Source organism: Tursiops truncatus, chromosome 10, assembly GCF_011762595.2.
Source record: "Tursiops truncatus isolate mTurTru1 chromosome 10, mTurTru1.mat.Y, whole genome shotgun sequence".
Classification (NCBI taxonomy): domain Eukaryota; kingdom Metazoa; phylum Chordata; class Mammalia; order Artiodactyla; family Delphinidae; genus Tursiops; species Tursiops truncatus.
This window is the reverse complement of record NC_047043.1, coordinates 57577555-57604208: the sequence shown is the minus strand read 5'-3', so window position 1 is coordinate 57604208 and position 26654 is coordinate 57577555. Positions and strand designations below refer to the sequence as shown.

The 26654-nt window shown below is 44.6% G+C and overlaps 1 protein-coding gene across 8 annotated transcripts; it reads right to left on the bottom strand.

Annotated features, from left to right (window-relative positions):
* On the bottom strand, positions 1–23820 carry SEC22C (SEC22 homolog C, vesicle trafficking protein). Of its 8 annotated transcripts, none has more exons than XM_019946845.3 (7): positions 23577–23820; positions 16882–17090; positions 14893–15056; positions 12777–12956; positions 10450–10568; positions 9150–9215; positions 1–6962 (listed from the first exon to the last, which is right to left on the bottom strand). In XM_019946845.3, exons 2-7 carry the CDS (start codon positions 17061–17063, stop codon positions 6762–6764), a joined length of 912 nt encoding a protein of 303 aa, XP_019802404.1. In that variant the 5' UTR covers positions 17064–17090; positions 23577–23820; the 3' UTR covers positions 1–6761. The 8 variants fall into 8 exon arrangements, with proteins under 8 accessions (XP_019802404.1, XP_004317739.2, XP_019802405.1 ...); XM_004317691.4 differs by lacking the exon at positions 23577–23820 and adding an exon at positions 23385–23507; XM_019946846.3 differs by lacking the exon at positions 23577–23820 and adding an exon at positions 23123–23358.
* Between the last annotated feature and the right edge of the window lie 2834 nt (positions 23821–26654).

The following is a 26654-nucleotide window of genomic DNA, read 5'->3' as shown; positions in this document are numbered from 1 at the left end:
TTATTTTTCACTCAGTTCTATTATTTTTTTTTTTTTAGTTCTATGTTTTGAAGATGCATCCACGTGACTACAACTAAATCTGGTACTTCTGCCTCCTGCCTGCTGCTCCATGGTGAGCCTACACGCTTCATCTGTCCACGGTAGACACACAGATTGCTTTCTGCCAACACACATGATGCTTCAGTAAACACTTCTCTTCATACGTGACCCCTTAAGGATCTGTGTAAGAAGTTCCCAGGGACATAGAACCAGAAGTGAAGTTTCCACATCATAAGGTGTGTGTACACTAAATTTCAGTAGGCAGCTGTATTAGTTTGCTAGGGCCACCAGAACAAAGTACCACAGGCTGGGTGGATGAAAGAACAGAAATTTATTTTCTCACATTTCTGAAGGCTAGCAGTTGGAGATCAAGGTGTCAGTGGGGCTGGTTTCTTCTTGGCTTGCAGACGGCCACCTCCTCCCTGTACTTTCCTATGGTCTCCCCTCTGTATGGGTCTGTGTCCTAATCTCTTCTTATAAGACAGCAGTCATACTGGATTTGGGCCCACCCACATGACCTCTGATTTTTTTAACCTTAATTACCTCTTTAAAGACCCTATCTCCACATACAGTCACGTTTTGAGGTACCGGGGGTTAGGACTTGGACATATGAATTTGGGGAGAACACAGTTCAGCTCATAACAGTAGCACTGCTCTTCAGATTTGCTGCACACGAAGTCCTAGATCCCCACACGTGCTCCAATACTTGGTCCCATCCAGGTTTCTAAATTTGCCAAACTCACAGGCGTAAGGTGATGTCTTATGGTTATTTTAATATGTATTTCTCTGTATTTCTAATGATTTTAAACATCTTCACATGCTTATGAGCTTTCTGGGTTTTCTCTTCTGCAAATTGCTCATTTTTCTATTGAAGCTGCTCGTCTTTCTTGCTGATTTAAGGAATTGCTTGTATATTAATCCCTTACTGGTTTCAGACATTGTAAATATCTTCTCTCATTCTTTTCACTTTGCCCATGAAATCCTTATTTGTATGTCATCAGATTCATCAACCATTTTGCCTTAAGGGTCGTGCCTATGACGTTTTGTTTAAGGAGTACTTTTTCACCCCAGGTCACAGATACTCTCCGTCGTGCTCTTCAGTGAACTTAATAGTTTTTGCCCTGCACATTCGATCCGGGGATGTCTTAGAGCTGACTCAGCAGAGCCAGGCGCACTCAGGTGGGCCCCTTCTCTCTGAGCCCCTTCACTCCTCCGCTGGCACTGCCCAAGGATGCCGGGCAGCTGTCAGGCATCACTTCTGCTACCTGACCCCACAGGGGGTTAGAGTCCAAGAAAAAGGAAGGCAATTCATCAGCCTTCCCGGCACCCAGCCTTCCTGGCACAGAAAGGGCATCCTTCATGGGCCAAGATCCCTTTGTATTCTTTGTGGGTGCTGCCAAGTGCGCTGATGGCACCTTGGTCTCAGCTCAGAGGACAGAGCTCTGGGCTACACTGTCATTGGCTACCTAGGACAGACCTCAACTTCCTCACCTGAGCAACAAGGGGGGTGAACCCAGTGGTATCTAAAGGGTCTGCCAACGCCCGAATCCCAGAACTCAGTGCCGTCAGGAGAGGCTGGTGCATTTGTTTCCCTTCTGGGAATTTCATCAGCTGCTAAAGGAACGATCCTGCAAAACAGCGCAGTCCCCTGAGCTGGGAACCTGATGATGTGCCCCCTGGTGGCCATTTCCTGACAGAGCTCGTCCTGGGAAATGAAAACGACATCACCCTCAGAGTACATACAGACTGGAGCTCAGAGCCCAGAGCAGGGAAAGGGCTGGGCAGAAGCAGAGCCTGCATGGAAGGCAGCCCCCTCCAGCCCCCAGGGCAGTGCGGCAATTGCTATTTTGGTTTTTCCAAGGTCTTTCCTGGACCCATGATTGCATTCCAGAGTCTGGGGATTAGTGCTGAAGACTATTTGAGCCCTTGCACCTGTCTAGACCTCACTGGACAAGAGGACCTGAATTTCACTTCTCCTCAACACACCCCCCTCCATTATGCCAGGCCCACATCACCTCATCTAGGAAAATGGACCCATAACTCAGGATTTTTCACACAAATACAGACACACAAGTTGATAAGCACCTTAGATTTACTCTCCTCCCACCTCTGAGGCCACCTCGTTTAATTTATATATACATAGTATATAAACGGCTATACGACATTTGTTACCAACATTAACACAAGTTTAGGCTTTACTACCGTGTGAAAGTTTGTTAAAACGCACTCATCGTTTACTCAAAATAGATCTTTGTTATTACATGAAAACAGTAAGAAGCTTGTATAACACAGGCAGCAAGCATTCAAAATGAATACATGAAGGAAATGGTTTTCTCTGGCTATATCAGCCTCAATCTTTAATGCTCTTAGTAAAAAAGTCCACTAAACAAAATGGAATCCTGGGGGCCACATTACATGAATCATTCATTAAATAACACTTCTGGAACAACCCAGGATCATGTAAGTATAAGGGTTAAAGAAGGTCATATGTACCAAGCACAGGGCAGAGGAATAGACTGGATCTGATAATTTTACCCTAAATGAAAGGCGCTTGTGGGCAACAGCTCTGCCATCGGTACACATGGGCAGATGTTTCCATATCCGGCCATTCCCAGATTTTACTGACAAGTCTTTTTCCACAGGTTCTCTGCCAATGACGTTTCCCCAGCAACAGAAGTTTGACATCACTGCTCCCAGAAGGGAGAATCAGCTCTCCTCGTTTGGGTCAGACAGGCCATGAGGTTTGGTGCAACCAACAGAACCAACCTCCCTGGATCCTGGAGGACCCAATGCCACTGGAACCAAAGGCTCCGTGCCTGGAAGGCAGGAGGCAGGTCCAGGGGGAGGAAGAGAGGCTGCTACCTGTCTGGAATGAAAGCATGAGGTCTTTTTTTGTAAAGGCCAGAAGACACAGCTGTGCTGAGCTGCGCTGCCTGAAGCCTGCAGAACCTCCGCATGCTGGGTGAACCAACTCAAAGCCTTTCTCCTCCTGCACATGAACAATGGATTCACCCAGCATCCCCTCCACTACTGCTTCTACCCTCCTGACAGCTCGCCAGGGGAGCCGGCCGACGTTACCACCGTTTTCCAGAGAATACCCGGCCGGCGGGCTGTGACTCGACCACTGCAGGGCCAGACCAAGTGGGAGAGCCACGCCGACCTCCAGGCCTCGGGCCAGCTGACAGGGCGCCCCTTCCCACCTCAGCTCTCCGGGGCACATCTACTCTCTCTTCTTCCACCATTATTAACGCTCACAGTGCACGGATAGGGTTTCCCTGTGCCTGGGCAGGATTCGGTGTAGAATCACTTGGAATGTGAGCGACGTCGGGGCAGGGGTCTGTGCGCTCATCTGGTCACCGTAAACCCTCCCTCCCCGCCGGTCCTCACCTGCACTGCACTGTTTTCTGAGGGCCACCTGTCCTTCATGTTATGAGCAGCCAACTCCTTCAAGGAACAACAGACGGCAGCCCTGGATGAAGGTGTGGCGGGCAGCCCCCATGCGCCAAGGGCAGCTGCTGTCTTCCAGCAGCCAGCCAGCCCCCAGCTCCGCTTCTCGTCTAGCCCTGCTTCCTGAGCCCCAAACAGCCAGCCTTGCTGTGTGCCTGTGGGTGCACAGGGAAGAAGGCTGGGCTTTGGGGCCATCCGTGCCCTCTCTGAAGCTCCTGAACCCGCCCTATCCGTTACGATGAAAGGTGGCTTCCCCGTCCCTCCAGAGATTCCAGTTTCAGCCTCGGTCCCCAGGACTGGAATGTGGGGGGCAGAAGTGAAAAGAGGCAGGGGAGACCTGAACAGGGGCACCTAGGAGAAGAACAGGGAGCTCAAGGGGGGGTTGGTAGCAATGATGCTAAACGTTCTAATTTCAGCTCTCCTTCCAATACCCTTTTTTCCTACCCCTTGAAGAGCTTTAAAACATTGGGCCTTGATTCACAGATAAAAGGGGTGTCAGCTGGAGAAGCAAAACCAGGAGCCTATGGTCACCTTCCTCCCGCTGAGGGCAGTGAGGCCTCTAGTACCGAGAGGAAATCCCACCCAAATATACCCGACTGTCCCCCCGCAGGACAGGAAACCCAGGCATGGTCCTCGTCACAGTCAGGCTAGCCTGGGGAAAGAAAAGCAGTGTCTACGTGGTTCCCACACTAGCACACTTGCGGAATGGGAACCCTTGGACTTGGCCCCTGCCAGAGAGCATTGAGCCACATCCCCGCCCAGATACAGCATATGGGACACCTCACACACTGATGCTCAAGATCTTGCCACGTCTGACACCCGAAGGCACTTTTAAGGTTTTTCCAACATTATTTCATCTATCCCAGGATCCAGCCCTGTGAGATCGGTTAACGTCTGAGAAAATCAAGGTGCTAGAACAGCTAAAACAAAGGTGTGTGGCGGAGTGAGGGTAACGTGGGGGTCAACTTTCTAGCATCAAGGATGACACAGGGCTACAAAACTCCAGGCCTGAACCAAGTCAACCCCTGCGCCTGGGATTTCCCCTGGCTAAAACCTCCAGAACGCCTTTCCTATCATTAGCTTCAACCACCAGTGAACTGAGACTGCTCTTAGCTGGATTTCAGTTAAAGAATGTTTATGTGGTCATTACTTTGCAGCGTTTGTCGACTGCATCTTTTCCCTTTTGTTTGCAAAAGTAAATCTCAAACCCCATATAGATGTTAACGGATTCAGACCACATTCAACCAGATGTGAATAACCTCTCCACTAGGGCAGGAGGCATTCACCAGGAGGGTCTCCTCTGCAAGGAATGTTCTTCACTACTTGCTGAATGTGGATCACAGGCTCAGACCCCAGACCATCTGGGGTACAGGGCTACATGGCAACACCAATAGCACACGGGCTCAAAAAGAAAACAATACATTGGGTAAGTTGTTCTAATCGACGTTTAAAGCTTTGTGTGTGTGCTTCTAATATAAAAAGATTTGTCTCCCCTCCTTAGCTTCCCATCCTATTTCACCATCTGTTCAAAATTATGTCCCGGAAAGCCTGAAAATTCACCTGCTGGCTATCCAGAAAATTATGCAGATGCAAAATCAGTGGAGAGACAACTCTGAAGTTTACATCTGAGGATGTTGCCAGCATAACTTTCATATCCAGATACTTTGTTTGATTAAGAATAGGAAATTCTATTATAAGAAAATAAAATTACCATGGCAACATTTTCCCGACACAGTTCGTAGTCACATGGAGTTTTAAGTGACACTAAGGTAGCTCAATAACAATTCACTACCAGTAATGACCAAGTACGACTGAATTCCCTAAAATGACATCCTTGCTTTCCCCATCTGCTCAATAACTCTTGCAACAGTTTTTGACTATTAAAAACTACCAAAATAGGATTTTTTAATTTATCAAGATCACATAATTCAACCCAAAGTATTCTATGCAATTGTGGTGGAGCTATTCAGATTCCGGACTTCTGTGAAGAACAATCTAAAGGGCAAACTTCCAAAACGGCCTCCTGAATGGTACTGGGCAACCCAGTCTGAAATTTCTAGAGACCTCAGGGATCATATGCAGATCTAAATTTTGGAAAACTATAATCAGTCAATATTTTGACAATGAGAGAAAGAAAAGTAACTTTTCAGAGCACTGGGTTAATTATAAAGCTTTATATGCTATAAAGCTCTAAAAAAGTTAACACACACTTAACTCTTGTTCATAAAAAAATGAGGCCCTTAATCTAATTAAGATGATTGGGAAAGGTGCGGAGGAGTAATTGATTTGGGAGATCTTCTGAGAACAAGTACACAGGGTCAAGTATCAAATGACACGATTCAAGTGACAGGTATTCGGCTGCCACCTAAAAGGCTGATGACAGCAGCCTCTCCCACCTGGGACTGCAAAGTGCCACCGTATGAATATGTGACTCGCCTACTCTAGTTTGTGGCCAACTGCAAGGAATCCTGATATTCTCATTTCTGCTCATGCTTATAAGTTAATGATCCGGTAGCACTGGTTACTCAATTTTAAAAATATTCAGATATACCCTGCAAATAAATACAAAACATTTCTGTATCCCTACAGTCCCACTACCATAAAAGGTTATATATAAATTTAATGAATTCAGCTTTCTTAACCACCTTCTCAGCTTAAGTTTGTCCTTACCCTAAGGGAAGCCATGTTCAACTTATATCTAAAATATATTTAAATATTCTAAAGGTATCATATCAGACCTAAGTTATCAAAAAATGTAAACAAAATTTATCCATCTTATAGTTATAAACCACTTTTTAAAGTTTTTAATTCACGCTCTACTGGCCCTCAAAAAAAAAACCTAACCAAGTCACATTTAGACTGAAAAGCTGATACAGATTTTTAACTGGTTCCTCAGAGACAACTGCCAATTACTTTAAACTACTGTTATTGAATCTAGTGGTTTATTGCATCACTCAATTTAAAAGACCAAAATGATTCCATTTTGGTCTTCCAATAATGCTATTTCTGAATAAGCCCCCAGATTCTGCCGTCCGAAGTAATCGTGCTGAACTGGAGATTCTGCAGTAACCCTTGGCACAAACCTGGGACTGGATGTCAAGCAATCTTATGCTTTCAACTGCACCTATGAAAAATCTCAGCTCCCGGGATCAATCCGCTTTGGTTGAAAGGAACTTCAAGGGTGGAAACTTAAGGTGAAGTCGAGAAGCAAACAGGGGAACACTGATGACCCTCACAAGAAAATCAAAGGATCCGTTCAGCCCGTGATGTCATCCTCACACTCCACAGTCAGACTGCTTCTCCTGAAGCTGCCTCGTCAGTATCTGATATGAAGACAGGAAAGCCACTCCTATGTGGAATAGGATTTGCCAGAGGTTCCTCAGCCCATGCAGGTACATGTTGCCCAGGCAAATAAAGAGCAGCATCAGCACCACCTTCATGGTCCTGGCTGGACTGTAGAACAGGTACAAGTAACACTGAAATGACACCAGAAGAGGAAGTCCCATCAGAGATAATGAAATGGCCAAGGTCAGACACAAGATTCGCTTATTGTACCTGCCACGCAGTGTCACTTCATACACATTAGCTTATTAAACTGAATTCGTTACAATGGAGCTTGGACTCACTGGATCAGCTGCTGTTAATCACTGGATGAAAGTGGGGATTTGGAAGAGGTAAGAAAAGTGAAAAAGACATCACAGGAGGAACTAGAACATAGCACTCTTGAAAGAATTCAAGAAACACAGACAGAAATGCCCAGGCTGTGCTGCAGAGAAAGAAGAGATGCAGGTCAGGGGTAGACAGCCAGGCCAGAACACCCTAACAAGATCGACAGGCCTCCAGATGAATTTTCCTTCAGGGGGGTCATAACAGGTGAGAAAGCTGCTGAGAGAAGCTGTGCTTTTACTATTTTAGCGTTTCCTGAGTTACAACTGCATAGGGGACCACTGTTCCCTAGACAGCCTCCTTGTTATGTCTTCAAAAGCATCTCTGAGGACTTCCCTGGCGGTCCAGTGGTTAAGACTCCATGCTTCCACTGCAGGGTGCACGGGTTTGATCCCTGGTCGGGGAACTAAGATCCCACGGGCCAAGTGGCACAGCCTAAAAAAAAAAAAAGAGAGAAAAAAAAAAAAAAAGCATATCCGACTCAGGGAAAGGTCTTATAGCAGGGAGAGTGACTGATACTTCCTGTAGGGCTATCACACAGAAAGAGGCCATTCTTGTTCTGCAAAAGGTGGAAATCATGTTTTGGTTCAATGTTGGGTTTTTTGTTTTTTGTTTTTTTAAAAAGACACATTCTCAAAACACAGAACAATCTGACAAAAGCTCAGGCGGGGAGGGAGAGAGCTCCCCATCGAAAGAGCTATCCAAGTAAGACTGCAGTTGAGGGGATGAAGGTGGAACTGTAAGATACCTGCAGCCCTGAAATGCAGGCTCCAGGAAACTTCTCCTGGCAACACCCAAGGTCTTAGAGACTTGTTTTCTAAAAAAATGAGTGCATTTTCAATCTTGGGATGAAAATTTCTTTTTGCACAATCAGGTAATTCTTAAAAACAGGCCATCTAGGATGTATTCAGGAGAGAGAGGAAGTGCCCTGAGAACAGAACTTTTCATTAAAAAAAAAAAAGAAGAAGAAGAAGAAGAAGCTTAATCATGCAGAAAAGGTACTAAAATCCTAGTCCGTGTGGAGGATGAGGAAAGAGAGTCAGGTTTTTACTAGAATTACCTCTGCCTATAGGGGATTCAAAAGCTCCTTTTCACCCGACTCCTTAAGTACACAGCTTATTTGAAAATGACTAATAATCAAAGGGCTCTAGTTAGTGTTATAATTTTTGTTTCATTTCCTAAGGACAGATTTGACTCAGATGGTATTACTATTAAAAACAACAAATTTTTTAACCTAGTCCTGTGTTTGAAGAGAAACACATATACGGGGGCTTCCCTGGTGGCGCAGTGGTTGAGAATCTGCCTGCCGATGCAGGGGACACGGGTTCGAGCCCTGGTCTGGGAAGATTCCACATGCCGCGGAGCAACTAGGCCTGTGAGCCACAACTACTGAGCCTGCGCTTCTGGAGTCTGTGCTCCGCAACAAGAGAGGCCACGATAGTGAGAGGCCCCCGCTTGCCGCAACTGGAGAAAGCCCTCACACAGAAACGAAGACCCAACACAGCCATAAATAAATAAATAAATAAATAAATAAAAATGAATATCTGCTTACAAAAAAAAAAAAAGAAAGAAACACATATACATAGGTGTCACTTCTGCAGAAGGACATTTCTGTACTTGGACGCCCCGACAATAAGCACGAGGCAGGACCCTGCCTCATACTGGTCGGGCCCAACCCAATCCCCACTGCAGTCTCACCCCTCGCTTCTTGGGAGCCCAGTTCAAATTCCTGGTTTCTGTCCTGCACTGTCAAAGGCCCTGAGGCCTAGAGCAAGTGGCTTTCCCTTTCTGAGCCCAAAGGTCTTTTCTCTGTAAAATGAGAGGATTGGGCAGGATGGGTGGAGGGTCCTTCCACTAAGGGCTGGTACTATATCCATCATTTGAACCAAGGCCTTGGTGGAACAAAAGCAGGATCTAGAAACTTGCTGATGGTTCCAACAGAACAAAATAAGGCCATGGGTTTAACCCACTCACTAAAACATCAACGTTTCACCCACCTGGAAAATGCAGGCTACAAAAGGAATAAGAAAAGCCAGAATATTTCCAATTTCTTCATGTGCAACCTAAGATAAATATGAGGAACACAAGGAAAGGAATATTTAGAGGACACGAAACATTATGACGTGAAGTGCTTTACTCCGCATTGGGTCTGGTATGGTTGACAGTACAAAATCCCCGGCTGGGTGAGAAATAAGCCCCCATTCACGCATCGCACCGGGGGGTGACATGAAATCCTTCCGAATGGCCTGGACCCACCAAGCGCCCTCCAGTCCCCATGCATGTGTGCTGAGCCCTCAACGTGGAATGCCCCCACCCCCAGCCCTGCCACCTCTCAAAATCCAACTCATCTGTAAGTGCTAAGCTTTCCCCAACTCCTCCCACCCCCCGGTACTGCCACCTCCTTAGCGATGCTGTCACACTCTGCTATGTGCCCCAACTCAGGGACTATGTCTTGACCAACGAACACCTGTTCTAGTGCATACAGACACTCGGTAAGCATCTGCTTATGAGTCGTCATAAACAATAGGAGTGGGAACCACACCACACATTGGCCAAAGACGGGGTGAGGAAACAGCCAGCCACCACTCACGGCCCAGGCCTGCTGCTGTTCCCCAAACGCTTTGGTCCCCATAAGCCACCTGAGATTCAGTCTAAGCTGCGCTTCAGACTTTAGCCACCACGTGCCTCGGTGCGAGCGTTACGGCTCTGTTTTTAATAGCAACATCTATCTGTTCATGTTCATAGTGGTTCCATACTTTTTCTTAAAGTGTTGGAAATACTTCAAAATTAAAAAATAATATTTAAAAAGCACTGAAGTAGAAACGTGCTTTGAGATGAGCAGGCTGGCGAATCAACTTCGCGGTGACACAGTTCTTTTGACAAAGACACCAGGAAGCTGGTATCTGAATGATATCAATCAGACTATGAGGCCACTCTCCCCAGGGGAAAAGAGGGCCTGAACGTCAAAGTCTGAGCATCAAACTTCTGCCCTGGATGAACAAGCCAGCCCCCGCAGTGACTCCTGGAGTCCCCAGGGCCATGGGGTGGCCTGATGTCCTTGAAGCAAGTTTTCCATTTCTCACCAGTATCCCAGCAGGGCCCTCTGGCGTCTTAGGAAAACAGATACAAAAGAGCAAGTTTCATATTTGTTCAACTTACGACAAAGAATGAAACGAGAAGTAAAAATTTTACTTCAAATTTTAAAATGTAGTACATAATAGCCTTATAAATAATATGTATCCCCATCCGTTTCTTCCATCATGTGTCTTTTGATTTAAAATGTATATAAAAGGTTACCTGTAAAGAATGTTCTGCGAGGTGAATTCCACGAATGAGGTTCAGAGCAGCGCACATGATGTTGAGAATAAGAGAGAGGATGCCCAGGGCTGTCACAGGTTCCATTCGGAAATTAGGAGCTTCACAATGAAAAACGAGAAGTGTCTAGTGAAAATAATTTCCATATGAAGGAAAAATAAAGACATTAACTAGACTTCTGCTAATGAAAAGGTTTATTATGTTAAACACACAACTGCAAACATATTAATTTAAAAAGCAGCTGTAGTTAGAGGGGGAAAAGGCAAGAAATGAAGGACAGAATGGATCTGGGAATCCAAGGTGAATTTCTTCCAGAAAGAGGCCACTTCTCTGAGCAAGCACAGATTTTTCAAGTGCTTCATTTCCTTTCTATTTAAAACAGTGGTTCCCAACCAGAGACGATATGGTCCCTCAATCAATGTCTAGAGACATTTTGGGTTGTCCCCACTGGGGACAGGTTGCTACTGGCATCTGTCGTGGGTGGAGGCCATGAATGTTTCTAGACATCCTACAATGCACAAGACAGCCCTCACAACAAAGAACTTCCAGTACAAAATGTCAATAGGGCTAAGGTTGAGAAATCCTGATTTAAAGCAGTTTATGGCTTTAGCTGTAAATTGGTTGTCAAATCCTGAAGCATTTCTATTACACAGCTCAACCCTCAGCTTGTAAAATGTTCCATTCTTTTTCTGACAAGCACAACATTCAGTGTCATGTGTGCTTCTGGAGCAATTCACAGCAAATGCAATTTTTTTAATTCCAAAATTATTGGGAAGAGGAGGGAAACATTGATTATTTCAGCTACAAGCTGTTTCTGGAACTCTAATTAGGACAAATGATCATTCTCTCTTTAAAGATAACTGCTGAAACGGATTCTGGTTCACTCAATTAAATAGTGTCCCACCCATTCCCTTGCTATGCTCCTTTTAGATCATCCTTTCTTGTCCTTACATTTCCCACATACGCATACACACACACAGATATCTAGCCACAACCCAACTGACGCCTACTGTTAGTGTGTTAGAGTTTCCACTGAGCAATTCAAAGTTTCTGTTAGAACAGAGCATGCTACCTGTAAAGGTTCTAGCCTTGGAACAATAGGGGGAGTCAAACCAGAGTAAAACATCCTAGAAAGACAGGCAAGTTGACACTTTCTGGATTTTCTCCTCTTGTCTAAGTGTTTATAAGACAAAACATACATCACAAAGTTACCCTGTCTACAGACACGGCAAAGGAGAAGCTTGGGGTCTGATTACCCAGTCTTCCTTCCACAAAAGTTAAGTTCAATCCCAATATAAATTACAACAACTTATCGAATGGCATAAGAGCCAATCCAGGAATTTACTGGTTGAAACAGATCAAATCGAAACACAAAGTTAAGCCAAAACTGTGAACATTTTTAATACACCACTTTCAAAATTCAAGCAATGAATTTAGTATAAAACTGTTAAAACAAAGTAATTAGACTGTTATAATGCAGATGGTTCTGTCTTCCAGGGAAGGATGCAGCTTTTACACCGTTACAGAATTCTTAGAATGTAAATATCCACTTTAATTAAAGATTGGTTTAATTGTGTGTAGCTGTAAACAAGGAATGCAAAAAAGCATGCTTTGCTATGTGCTAGGCATTGAGCGGCTACTGGTGTTAATGCCAGACTAAGTCTCGGACGCCAGGGCACTGTGAGCACGTTCATTAACACCTCATTCCTCAGATAAGGACTCGGAAATCCAAAGGGTTAGAGGGATGTTCCCGGGTCCCCCAGAGAAGCAGAGAGTGAGAGGTCTAGAAGCCCTGGCTCTGGCCCCTGCCCACTCTCAACCCCACAGCCCTCCACTCCCTCCATCAAGGAGCGGGGGTTTCTCAGTGGAGATTCCCAATGTTTCACTAAATGATGAGATAAGGACTCACTGTCAAAGGAAAAAAGGAGAGAGAGAGAGAGAGAGAGAGAGAGAATGTACAAATCTGTACAGTTCAATACGTGACTTCCAGCAAAAGAGAGTGAAAATCTCCTTTACACCATTTAAATGTGCAGATTTCACCCTGGTTAAGAAAACAACCTGCCAAGTCACTCTTCTCCTGAATTTCGTCAAAAGAGTTGCCTCTCTTCAGATCGACTCACTGGTCACAACAGTTGAGTTTTTTGTAACAGCCACCTGGAACAAGATCAGCCCATGTTTCTCCCCAGGTATTTTATACACTGCCCCCCACCCAAACACCTTCCTACTTCCTACTAAAACAGTCACTGTGCATTTGAAATACACAATCTCACCTCACCTTTATCAACGTCAGAGAGCAGCAGGCCACTTACCAGGCTCCAAGTGCATCTGTGGGTGACCGTTCATCACCCCGTTAGCCACATCTGTGTCCTCCAGAGTGAGAACCACTGGAGGCTGGAACTTGAGTTCCTCCTGAATCTTTTCTAAGCTGCTCTCCATCTGGGTGGAACTTACATAGTTAAAATGCCACTTCACTTTCTGAATGACGCTGTCTGCGAAAAGAGAGCGACCCAAGCTCAGTGTCTTCATTACAATGGATGTTATAAGACAATACGTACACAATGAAGTTTACACTTCTAAGCAAGCTAGTAAGTCAGCCAGACTCTGAAGAGTGTCAACTACGCTCTTCTACATGAAGGTCAAATGATTAGTACGTATCAGGACTGGTCTCATCAATCTCTTCAAAGCAGGATAATTAAAACGTGACAGTCTGTCCATCGGAACCTCAGTGGCAAGGGAGTCAGGGGACAGAGGCTTGAGTCTTAGCTCAGCCGCGACTCCTCGTACAATCCTGGGCCATTCATAGAATATTTCTAAGATAGAAAAACGGGGACAGTCATTTTTGACCTGATTATCCCAAGAAAAGGCGTGTGAAAAAAAATTACAAATCATTGTGAGTATGTTGTACAAACTAGGATTATATATCTGAAAGGTACTGGTTTTAATTCCTTTATTTACATTAGTGTTAACCATTACCAAGTTTTAATAAGTATTTGAAGTGAAGTTTCATACATATTGGCAAAGCAAAATCATGTATAATTCTAAAAAATCATGTATAATTCTAATTCCACATACTTTTACTTATATTCTACTCGCACTCAGTAATGAATAAACGTGATGCAGGGAAGGGTCTCCTGTGAGACCAAGCCCACCGCTTTGGAAGGAAGGCGCATGCAGAGATGAGGGGAGAGAAGAACACAGGTCTACCAGCTGCCCATCAAATAAGAGCCAAGGGATGCTGCAGCTGTGGTCCGACTGGGGACAGCACGCCCTTCAGAAGAAGAAGTGGGGCTGAGAGCGGCAGCTGGACCAATCCTCACAGGGAGACTCAGGCAGAACTCATGGTCTATGTCACAGGGCTACCAGACTGGGGCCCGAGTATCAGGGAGCTCCCCAGCACCAAAAGGGGGTGCTGGCCCCATCACTGATGGGCCAGCCAGAGACCACATGAGGGGATGTGAGCAGTAGCTGCCAGAAGCATAAGTGGCAACCCTTCCAGGTGCCAGCCCTGCACCTGACCCTGAGTACCAAATGCTGCCAGCCCCTCGTTCAAGAGCATCACAGGGACCATGGCGATTTACACTGAGACCAGAGAATGTCCCCCAACTCCCACCTCTACTCCTCCTCTCCAGGATCTCAAAATGACTTGAATCACGGCTGACAGACACTGATAGCATACGCTATAATTACCCTGCTGTGTTCCAAAGCCCTGAGCCTCCACATGGCCTCTATGGCAGGGCCTAGAAAAGGAGTATCCTCTTGCAGAGCTGTGCTCCTCAAACCTCCGCATGAAGGACCAGTTTTTTCTTATTTCCAAATGGTTGCAGACAGATACTTTGATAAAATACAACTGAAAATATCGCAGGAGTGCCAAATTACTGTAAGAATTTCTAAACTCTTATTCTCACTCTCTGTACGTCCCTCATGCTGGAAGAACGGGTACCACCCTTGAGCAGCGCTGCTCTAGAGCAGGGGTTGGCAGTGTTCTCAGAGTGCCAGAGAGTCAATGTTTTAGGCTTATGGGCCCTAGATGGTCCATCACAACAGCTCACCTCTGCTAGGGAAGGGCAAAAGCAGCCACAGACAACCGGTTAGTAATAGAATAAGCATGGCTATGTTCCACTTTATTTACAAAAAACAGACCCTTGGCCCACAGTTTGCTGACGCCTGCTCCAGAATAAGATACAGGTTTCGCCATTCTTCCACCCTGCCCCAGGCTCTGGAGAGATGAAAAGCCAGAGGGTTCAACCTCCAAGCTTGCAGGCCCCTTCCACTGCTGTGAAATCTCATGGTATAAGGCTGCTCTCCAGTGACACGTTACAGCACCTCCAGTGGTTTTCCCTGACGGTCAAAGCCAAATCCAAACTGGAAATTCTACACATACAATGCCGCCAGAGAGAACAATCAATACGAACGAGGGTTACGAACCAAATTCGAGAAAGGCGTATGGCCTGGAGGCTAGGCCAATGCAGGTGGTGTCATAGGAAGCTGTGAATTCCCACCACAGGGTCTCCAGGAAGCAGAAGGCCATGGCTGCTGGACACTGGCGGGAGCAGATAGCCATGCAGGCTACATCCCTCGAAGAAGAAAAGCTGGAACAAAAGAGCGTCATCTGCGTTACCAGGGAACAGACCCATGTACTCGCATCCCGCACCCAGACGCCACGTTGCCTCAACTCTGGATCTGCTGGGCCTTGAATAGTCCTGGAGCTGTCTGTTGCATCTCTTCAGCTAGACCTGCCGGGGACCGTGCCTTTCTTATACTTCCTCTAAAATGTATAGTGGCATTTGCCACTGACAATGTGTGGTCACTCTAACTTATTTATTATTAACTAAGCTATGGGACCGCTCACCTGTAAGGAACAAAAGCCTTAGTTTCCTCTGCGAAAATAATGGTGAATATTTAAGTCAAAATACAAATGAGTAGAACATTTTACATTCTACTTTTCAAAAAATGACTGAAGTGCCCAGAACTTCATTTGAAGTGACAGGTTTTTTGTTTGTTTGTTTGAACAGAGAAAAGGTTTCCTATTGGAGGTACAGCACAAAGTTCGCATAGACTGTTAGATAATCACAGCATAATGAGGAAGGGACCACCGAGGAAGGTGGTTTCAGGCACCCAGAGAGAGGAGCTGTAGATGTGGGCAGATGCAGCTCAGCTTTTGCCCCTGAGCACCCAGAGCCCATACCACAGGGTGACAGCTTCATATGCCTACCATCTGGATCCCTCCTTGGGCCACGACCCTTCTCGCCTGACAGTACCACCAAGCCTGGAATTAGGCCTGGACTTTTCCTTTTGTTTTCCTAATTCTGAGACTGAGTTCCCCTGAAACGATGCCACCTTCTCAGGTCAATCAAAAATTTACTATTCAAGGGGAACAAAAAGAACTTGGTAAGTGAAGGCCTAAATTCTGGAAAACAATGGTGTAAAATCTATAACAAGCCATTTTGAGATTTCGAAACCTGCCTTGCCCCATCCCTCCGTAGAACGGCTTTTTACTCTAACCCCTAGAATAAGAAATGACATAACACATGCGGAGCAGACCTTGGTGCCTGGTTGCCTCCATTCAAATCCTGGCTCTACCATTTACTACCAGTCTAACCTTAGAGAAGCTGTTTAACCTTAGTTTCCTCCTCTGTAAAACAGGTATAATACCATTATCTACCTCATAAGCCCATACAGCACTTAGAGTAGTACCTGGCCCATGGAAAACAATCATATTAGCTCTTATTACCATGATTATTGTAACCACTTGATTCCTACTCCCACTGGAGCATTTGCCCCACTGTGTAATATTCAGTTATATATTTCTCTTGTCCCCTTATTAGACCTGGAGTTCCTTGAGAAGAGGGACCTACTTACGCTCATTTTTACTCCCCTGCTCCTGTCATATAAACATTTTTTACTTTAAAATGTTTAAAAAGTGAAAAAATTAAAAAAGCAAAAACTGAAGGCAGGAACTCTAAGTCTTTTCTCTGATTTTCTTGGCTTCCTCACTCTCGTCCTTTTCCTTCCTGACATTTTAATCTAGTATCTCCTTTCGACTCACCTTTTTTCCACCCCTGCACCTAATGCAGAAAAAACTACCAAACTAAAGGCATGAAGACTGGGTAACCAGGGCCTGCCGATGCTCACGGCCGCTCTGCCAGCTGATTCACTTTGCCATACGGCAGAAACTAACAGAACATTGTAAAGCAACTATACTCCGATAAAAACTAATTACAAAAAAAAAAAAAGAAAGAAAGAAAGGTGGGAGTTGGGGCAACAGTGCTTGAGTCCCTTTGATTCTATTGTAAATACACACAACCTTGGACTGCTGTCTGATGTGAGACCTGCTTTTAACACACAGCGTCATCAGCATAATGTCACCTCTGCACGTGGTTAAGATGTTCTTGAGCAGTGAACATGCTTGCTTACTGGATACTGAAGTCAAGTCCTTCTGCAGAACCTCGACCTGGATACTGGGCCAGTCGCAAGGCTAAAGTCTTGAGCCGTCTCCTGCATTCCAGAAAATCTTGGCTGTGGTAAAAGTCAGTGGAGGCCGAGAGGGGCAGTCCATCCCTCACCCTAACCACACAGGCAAAAAGGATCATGGACATGGTCCACAAGAGAAGTCATGAGGACACCTGAGGAAGGAAGGTCACCTTGTTACTGAGGGCCGGGTGATGAGCCAGGGACACCACCGCCCTTGAAATGTTCACTCTGGGTTGTTTCACCCTCACCCCCACCACAAATATGAATGTGGCTTTTATTTTTATTTCCCTGCCCTCTACTGCTATGTCACTCCCAATTGTCCTCCCTCCATTAGCCTCCCTGTCTCTTCTTCACTTGTAATCCTCCTTTTCCTTCTCTCTAATGAATCTCTCCATTTGCAGAATTAAACCAACTGGGATGAGGGAACAGAGACCCAGAACGGCTCAGGAGCAACAGCAGCGACAGTGGGGAGCAGGACAAAGGCAGCAAGATGGTCCCAAAGGGCCAGGAAGAGCCTGACACTGATGCAGCAGGGGTGGGGTCCAGGGACCTGCGCATTTCAGGTCATCCAGCGAGGTAGGTGCTGAGCAGTTTACTTGCCATATCCTCACCTGAAGTGGAGGGCTTCTGAGCATTTAACCTAAAGCTGGCAGCAAGGAAAGCAGAAGGCAAAAATAAAACAGAGAGGATAGTATGACCTACTGAATTTCTGCACATCTGACACAGAGCCAGTGTTCAAAATGATGAGAGTTCCTACAGATGGCTAAAGGAAGTCACTTAGCAAATAAGATACTAAATTTTGAGCCATGATATGTGACCACCATTAAGCAACAAAAGGAGACAGATTCTGAGGCCTCATGGCACCTGTGGCAAATTAGAACAAGGTGCTTCTCGGGGTAGAAACAACCCTGGACCAGCTCTGCTGGCAGGTGGGTGTCAGCCCCCATCTATTAACTCTGCAGGTGCTCATACAGGGCATAAATTGCACCTCTGCATGTGGCAGCCCTGCAACCAGGGATTAGTGAGGAGGCTAGTACAGCTTTGATGCATCTTCCTATGGACCTACACATCCTGTTTCACAGATCCTGTTGTCAGATCCTCTACCTGGATAGGATATTAACAGGTATGGGCACTGGTGGACTTTTCTCCCAAAGAACACTAGGGATGTAATTTGGCATCTCAATTACCACGAGCTATAGGAAACAGGAGCCCCAGGATGTACACTACTCTCTTCACCTTTGTGCCTCTGTGTACTCTTCGCCTATATCTACACTCCTCTGATCTCCCCAGATTCAAATCCACACCAAGGACTGTCTCCAATACAAAATTAAAAGTAAAATACCATTTAAAATCCAAAAAATGATCTCAATAAAGCTATATTTTATAGCTTTTCCATCTGTAATGGATGAATGGATAATTATTCCCATTTTATACATGAAGAAACGGCAGTGGTATAAAAATAAGAGATGGCAAAAAGAAAAATCAGTCTACCAAGCAACAGACCATACTCAGCCCATTTGTCCCATCTCCCCACACTTTCCATTGAAGGGTAAAAACGTGAAAAGTCTCAGGAGATAGAAAAGGAAGAAATAAAACTACTCCTATCTGCAGATGGCACAATTGTCTACATGGAAAATGCCAAAGAGCCTACTAAAAAAGAACTCCTAAAATGAATGAGCTCAGCAAGGTTGCAGAATATAAGACCGATATACAAAATCAATTCTTTTTCTACGTACCAGCAATAAACATATAGAAACCAAAATTAAAAATAAAATACCACTGACAATCATCCAAAAAAATGATCTCAATAAAACTATACTTTCTTTTTTTTTTTTTTTTTTGCGGAGGCCACTGCTGTGGCCTTTCCCGTTGCGGAGCACAGGCTTCCGGACGCGCAGGCCCAGCGGCCATGGCTCACGGGCCCAGCCGCTCCGCGGCATGTGGGATCCTCCCAGACCGGGGCACGAACCCGTGTCCCCTGCATCAGCAGGCGGACTCCCAACCACTGCGCCACCAGGGAAGCCCAAAGCTATACTTTCTTTAATGCAATACTTAGGTGTTAATCTAACAAAACATGTATAGAACTTGTATGCTGAAAACTACAAAACATTGCTGAAAGAAATCAAAGCAGTCCTAAATAAATAAGGAAATATATCATGTTATTAATTGGAAGACTCAACATAGTAAAGATATCAATTCTCCCCCCAAAGTGATATACAGGTTCAATATAATTCCTGTAAAAATATCAGCAAGATAGCTTGTAGATACAGATAAGATTATTCTAAAATTTATATGGAAGGGCAAACAAGCTAAAATAGCTAAAACAATTCTGAAAAAGAATAAAGTGGACTGTACCTCACTATCCTATTTCACGATTTACTGTATAGCTACAGTAATCAAGATTGTGCAGTACTGGCAGGGGGACAGACACACAGATCAATGAAACAGAATACAGAACCCAGAAACAGACCTACACAAGAACAGCCAAATGATTTCTGACAATGGTGCAAAAGCAATTAAATGGAGGAAGGATAGTCTTTTCAACAAATGGTGCTGGAGCAATGAATATATCTATAGGAAGGGAGAGAGGGAAGGAGGGAGGGAGGAAGGAAGGAAAGAAAAAAAGAGAATCTTGACCTAATCTCACACCTCTCATTATTTTGATGATAATCAAAATATATCATAAATTTAAATGTAAAAAGTAAAACTATAAAAGTGGAAGAAAACATAGGAGAAAATCTTCAGGACTTAGGGGAAGAGTTCTTATGTACGACACCAAAAGCATAACCCATAAAAGAAAAACAGTAAATTGGATTTAATCAAAATTAAAAACTTTTGCACTGCAAAAGTCCATGTGAAGAGGATGAAAAGAAAAGCCAGAGACTGGGAAAAAAATATTTTTAAACCACATACCTAATAAAGGACTCTAGATATCTAGAATTTTTAAAGAACTCTCAAAACTCAACAGTTATAAAACAAATAATTCAGTTAGAAAATGGACAAAGTACATGAACAGACATTTCACCAGAGGATACAGAAATGGCAAATAAGAACATGAAAAGATGTTTAGCATCACTAGCTATTAAGGGAAATGCAACTTAAGATCACAATGAGATAATACTACATACTTATTGGCACAGGTAAAAAATTTTTAAGTGATAATATCAAATGCTGGCAAGCATGCACAGCATTTGATGTGCACATAATGTGTGAGAACTGGATCTCTCACACGTTACTGGTAGGACTGTAAAATGGTACAGTCACTCTGGAAAATACTTTATTTTAAAACTAAGCTTGCAATTATCATACAGTCTATCAATCATACTCTGTACTATCTCTGCAATTTCCTGTCAGTATAATTACTTTAAAGTAAAAACAGAAAAAAAAAGTATTACCTTAAGGTTTTCATATCACTTGAAGTATGCTCATACTTGCTTTTTACATTTAAATGTCATTTAAAAAAATCTCTACTAGTAGAACAATAATCTTTTATGCTAATTAACTGTAATTCTGATGATTTATGCATGAATGTTGAAGGGCATGTTTTATAGGGAGCAGCTCCATTCCTACATGACATTTCTAAACTGGTAGGTACTATAATCTCTGAATTCATTAAAATAAAAGCCACTTGCAGATAACCAGTATTCAGTTTAAAACAGGAAAGCAGTGGCATAAATCTGGAAAATCATGTCACAGTTACAGAAAAAATATTATCAATTACACAAGGACAAAGGCAGCCTAAGAGTGCTCACCCCGACATACAAATCTGTCTTACTAGCTCCTTCTACAGGCCAGCAGACCCTGTAACCTGGCACTACGTCTGGCACATATTAGGAAGCCCTCAATAAAAACTTTTTTGTTGTTGTTGTTGTTATTGCGGTACGCGGGCCTCTCACCGCCGTGGCCTCCCGGACGCGCAGGCTCAGAGGCCATGGCTCACGAGCCCAGCCGCTCCGCGGCACGTGGGATCCTCCCAGACCGGGGCACGAACCCGCGCCCCCCGCATCGGCAGGCGGACTTTCAACCACTGCGCCACCAGGGAAGCCCAATATAAAAACTTTTAAACTAATAAAACTTATAAAAAAAAGTTAAGTTTTAAAACTAATAAAAATTTTTCCACGATAAATCTCTACTTGGAGAGGAAAAAAGAGGTTTACATAAATGAAGTTTTAAAAAATAGAAACTGAAATAGTAATCAAATATAGCACTCTAGTTACTATTAGGTTTTATCAAAATTATATTTTAGTCTGTCTCTGCCATTTCCTAAATCCTTTTCTCAGCATCTATTTATAAACTGCTCATGTCAGAGATTATCCATATTCTACCAGCAAAAGACTGTGCTTAGCTGGAGGGCCCCCTTGTTCCAACTGGTTTCTTTTCGTCCCTGTATCTTAACCCTCTCTCAAACCCCTGCCACATACACTTCTCCTCCCTCCAAAAGAGAGACAGAAAGAAAGGGGGAGAGACAAACAGCATTAAATGACCAGGCCTTGCAAAATAGTAATTTAAACAAGCAAAACAAGTTTCACTTGGCACACAAATATTCAAACACAAGCATTCACCATAAGGCATTACCCATGCCTCAAATCCAAAATACAGAAGACAGGGGCTTCCCTAGTGGTGCAGTAGTTAAGAATCCACCTGCCAATGCAGGGGACACGGGTTCGAGCCCTGGTCCGGGAAGATCCCACACGTCGCGGAGCAACTAAGCCCGTGCACCGCAACTACTGAGCCTGCGCTCTAGAGCCCGTGAGCCACAACTACCGAGCCTGTGTGCCTAGAGCCCGTGCTCCGCAACAAGAGAAGCCCCCGCAATGAGAAGCCTGCGCACTGCAACAAAGAGTAGCCCCCTCTCGCCGCAACTAGAGAAAGCCCGCGCACGCAGCAATGAAAACCCAATGCAGCCAAAAATAAAATAAATTTTAAATAAATTTTTAAAAAATACAGAAGACAAAATAGAGTTATATCACCCTTACTGAATTCACCTTCAGTCACAGGACTTGAGAACTGGTTACCTCATTTGTAGTTCAAGAAAGTGCCTTGGTTCCGCATTGCTTGGGGATGGGGTAGGGAGAGGGTAGAGGTCAAGTCTGTCACTTGTTAGGAGCTAAGAAGAGTGGGGGGCTGAATTTGATAGCAACTAATATTATATGCCAGGCACTGTGCTAGGAACTTTTACACTGATAATGTTATTTAATGCTCATAACCATCTATGGGGTAGGCATAATCTACACTGGACAGAAGGGAAAACTGTAGCTCCAAGGCTTAAGTGGTAGAGCCAGTATTGCATCCAAAACCTCCTTACTCAAAATACTGGAAAGCCTATGATCTTTCCACTACACTCTGCTTCTCTAAATCCAATCTTTGGGATTACAGCTACTCTATTTCCCAAAAACAATTCCTTCCCCTGGAGCACTGATACTTAGAACTAATCAGAGACCTGTTAATAAAAGCAGCCAAGGCCTAGGATTACACTAGTTACAACTTCTCCTTACTCATTGTATTACTTTGGATAAGTTGGTTTTCCTCTCTGAGCATTGGTCATCTTTGGATGCGGTGGATCTCTGAGGCTCCTTTTAAGAATAAAAAGCTTTGGGACCCCAAGATGTCCTCTGTGTTGTAAACACAAACTCTTAGAGCTATAACAACATTGTCTAAAATGTATTTTCCAGAGCAAACTGTGATGTCAATTTAATTCTGTTTAGCAATATTAATGCACTTTCAATTATTTACATTTTTATTTTACTAAAATTATCTCTATCAGAATTAATTCCCTTCTTTGTAAAATTTAATGAAGATTTACCCTATCCACCGTCTGAGCTTTATTTCTTTTCTGACCGTGTCACAAATTTCACCAGTTACTTTTAACCACCGGGAATATTCTTTTGTGGCTTTGATGTCTACAAACCTAATTAAGCACCGGGGTGCTTAATCCTTCTGGCTCTGAAGTCTAGATGTAATACTGTAACAGACACAAATACACAGTACCTCTGAACATCTGATATTCAGAAAAGCTGGTCTAGTGCACCCAGTATTTGGTAAACCAAGTCTTATAATATTGGCACGCGAAGGGAAGTTTGCTATTAAAACACGCTACCTGAGTTTCGTGGATAATTAAGGAAACAATCATCCCCTCTATCATTTGGACACACCCCGTCTCCTCCCACTGGGGGCAGCGCTCTACCCGCGTCGGCCGCTGAGGGTTCCTGGCAGGCGCGCACCTCGGATCGTCCTGTTGTCAGGAGAGCAGCCAGCGGCAGAAAAGAGGGGGCAGAAGACTTCGGGACGCCAGACGAAGCCCTGGAGAGCTAAGCCGGGCCTGAGGGCTGGGCGGGCCCGGGGGGGAGGGACGGCCCTCCACCTCCAGGCCCGCCCTGCGCCACACCCGACGCCGCCAGCTCTTGACTAACGGACCGCAGCGCCCGCCTCCGCCCGCCAGCCCTCACCTCGCCCCGACAGCGGCCTCCGGGAGTCGGCGCCCTCCCGCCGCGCCGCCGCGCCACCCTGAGCCTTCTCCGCAACCTTAGCCCACCCGGCGAACCTGGCCCAGGTCACCGGCGGCGCGCATGCGCGAGTCTTGAAACACCACCCCACGCCCTCATTCGCTGCTGCTGAGCAACACCCACACCCGAACCTACCAATCCTGGTGCGCCCACACTGCCTGGTCCCGGCGGAGTCTTGAATGAAGCGGTTCTTAAAGGACTGCGACCCAAATTTAGATGGGGCGTGTGTGGGGCGCGCCTCCCAACTTTCCTCACATCTGTTGGCTCTCACCCGCGGGGATTTGAGTTCCAAGCCTGTAATTCCCACGTCCGGAGGTGAGAGAAGTTTTGCAGTTTAAGCTCAGTTCCTGCCGGGTTAGCGAACGGACTGACGTGGAGGCAGGGAAGTTCCGCGTGACGCCGCGACACGCCCGGGGCGTGGGTTCAGTTGTCTGCTTGGCGGGAGGCCCGAGATAGGCAAACCAAAGAGCACAGCCACCTGCCAGCCTGGCTGAGATGCCAAAGTCCGACCCCCAGGAACACACCCCAGTCTGAGGGTGGACGTACTCACAGACAGATGACCGGCTGAAGGGAGATTGGGAAGGAGTGTTCATCCATTTATTCATTCAACAATTTTTGAGCACCTGCTGCGAACCAGACACTATGCCGGGCACTGTGGACACAGCGAGTAACTCCTGACAGTAAAAACTGTGCTAGCAGAGCAGAGTGAGAGCACCCATCCCACAATACACAGCTCGTGTTTAAATACAAACCGAGCTATGTGCTCTTCCGAGAGGAGCACGGGTTTTGAAAGAATTTACAGGAGCTTCTGGTCTGGACTTGGGGGTTCAAGGAGGCTTCCCTGAGAACGTGACATTAGACGAGTAGTAGCTAACTAGGCAAAGGGAAGAAGAGTGTTTCAGACAGAGAGATGTATAAAGAGCTCTGTGCGGACTGCAGCAGGGCTCCTTGAAGGATGAAAACCAACACTGGATGGGGGTGTGGGGAGGGGAGGTGGATGGGGAGTTATTTAATAGGCACATAATTTCAGTTGGGAAAGATGAAAAAGTTCTGGAAATAGATGGTGGTCGCACAACAATGTAATGTACTAAATGTCACAGAACTGTACATTTACAAATGGTTAAAACGGTAAGTTTTGTGTTATGTATATTTTCCCACCAAAAAAAAAAGGAAAGAAAGAGAAGTAACTCAGAATTTATTTTTATTTTTTATCATTTAAATTTTATTTTAGTTATTTTTTATACAGCAGGTTCTTATTAGTCATCAGTTTTATACACATCAGTATACATGTCAATCCCAATCGCCCAATTCATCACACCACCACCCCTCCCCTCCCCCACTGCTTTCCCCCCTTGGTGTCCATACGTTTGTTCTCTACATCTGTGTCTCTATTTCTGCCCTGCAAACCGGTTCATCTGTACCATTTTTCTAGGTTCCACATATATGCGTTAATATACGATATTTGTTTTTCTCTTTCTGACTTACTTCACTCTGTATGACAGTCTCTAGATCCATCCACGTCTCTACAAATGAGCCAATTTCCTTCCTTTTTATGGCTGAGTAATATTCCATTGTATATATGTACCACATCTTTTTTATCCATTCGTCTGTTGATGGGCATTTAGGTTGCTTCCATGACCTGGCTATTGTAAATAGTGCTGCAGTGAACATTGGGGTGCATGGGTCTTTTTGAATTATGGTTTTCTCTGGGTATATGCCCAGTAGTGGAATTGCTGGGTCATATGGTAATTCTATTTTTAGTTTTTTAAGGAACCTCCATACTGTTCTCCATAGTGGCTGTATCAATTGACATTCCCACCAACAGCGCAAGAGGGTTCCCTTTTCTCCACACCCTCTCCAGCATTTGTTGTTTGTAGATTTTCTGATGATGCCCATTCTAACTGGTGTGAGGTGATACCTCATTGTAGTTTTGATTTGCATTTCTCTAATAATTAGTGATGTTGAGCAGCTTTTCATGTGCTTCTTGGCCATCTGTGTGTCTTCTTTGGAGAAATGTCTATTTAGGTCTTCTGCCCACTTATGGATTGGGTTGTTTGTTTTTTTAATATTGAGCTGCATGAGCTGTTTATATATTTTGGAGATTAATCCTTTGTCCGTTGATTCGTTTGCAGATATTTTCTCCCATTCTGAGGGTTGTCTTTTCGTTTTGTTTGTAGTTTTCTTTGCTTTGCAGTTTCATTAGGTCCCATTTGTTTATTTTTGTTTTTATTTCCATTACTCTAGGAGGTGGATCAAAAAGATCTTTCTGTGATTTATGTCAAAGAGTGTTCTTCCTATGTTTTCCTCTATGTTTTCCTCTAAGAGTTTTATAGTGTCCGGTCTTACATTTAGGTCTCTAATCCATTTTGAGTTTACTTTTGTGTATGGTGTCAGGGAGTGTTCTAATTTCATTCTTCTACATGTAGCTGTCCAGTTTTCCCAGCACCACTTATTGAAGAGGCTGTCTTTTCTCCATTGTATATCCTTGCCTCCTTTGTCATAGATTAGTTGACCATAGGTGTGTGGGTTTATCTCTGGGCTTTCTATCCTGTTCCATTGATCTATATTTCTGTTTTTGTGCCAGTACCATATTGTCTTGATTACTGTAGCTTTGTAGTATAGTCTGAAGTCAGAGAGTCTGATTCCTCCAGCTCTGCTTTTTTCCTCAAGACTGCTTTGGCTGAAACTCAGAGTTTGGAGAATAAAGGAGTAGAGTGAGAGCCACTAGAGAGAGAAGAAGAGGTAAGACCATATAGGCTCTTGGAGGCCATGGTAGAGTTTGGGACAGGGGAAAACTGATTGGATTTGCATTTTGTAAAAATCACTTTGGCTGCTGATGTTAAGATCAAAGTGGAGAAGGCTCATGGAAACTGTGGTAGGACCAGCTGGGATGCCGGTGCAGTTGACTGGGCAAGAGAGGATGAAGCTGGAGCTTAGGCAGGAACGGTGGTAAAAAGGAAGAGAACTGGGCAGGCTGCAGAGAAATATAGGAGCAAGATCAACAGGACTTGGTAATGAATTGGATGTGAAAGGGTGACAAAGTAGCTTCAAGGATGATGCCAGTTTCCACAAGTGATCCTTCTCAAAGTTTACATCACCAGCCCAGTCCTTGGCCCTGAGTTCCAGCCAAACAGCCAGCCACAAACTTCAACATCTCCATTAGACATCACCTCAAACTGTACACATCCACAGCTAATTTATCACTCACACTTA

What these genes read in the sequence shown, in the direction of transcription:
- SEC22C (XM_019946845.3), bottom strand. Translation starts at nt 17,063, where the DNA reads ATGTCCATGATCCTTTTTGCCTGTGTGGTTAGGGTGAGGGATGGACTG. An exon ending in GGACTTGACTTCAGTATCCA is followed by an intron (nt 15,057 to 16,881) that starts GTAAGCAAGCAT and finishes CTTTTGTTCCAG; the next exon opens with CTTTTCTTCTTCGAGGGATG. An exon ending in TCGCAGAACATTCTTTACAG is followed by an intron (nt 9,216 to 10,449) that starts GTAACCTTTTAT and finishes TATTTATCTTAG; the next exon opens with GTTGCACATGAAGAAATTGG.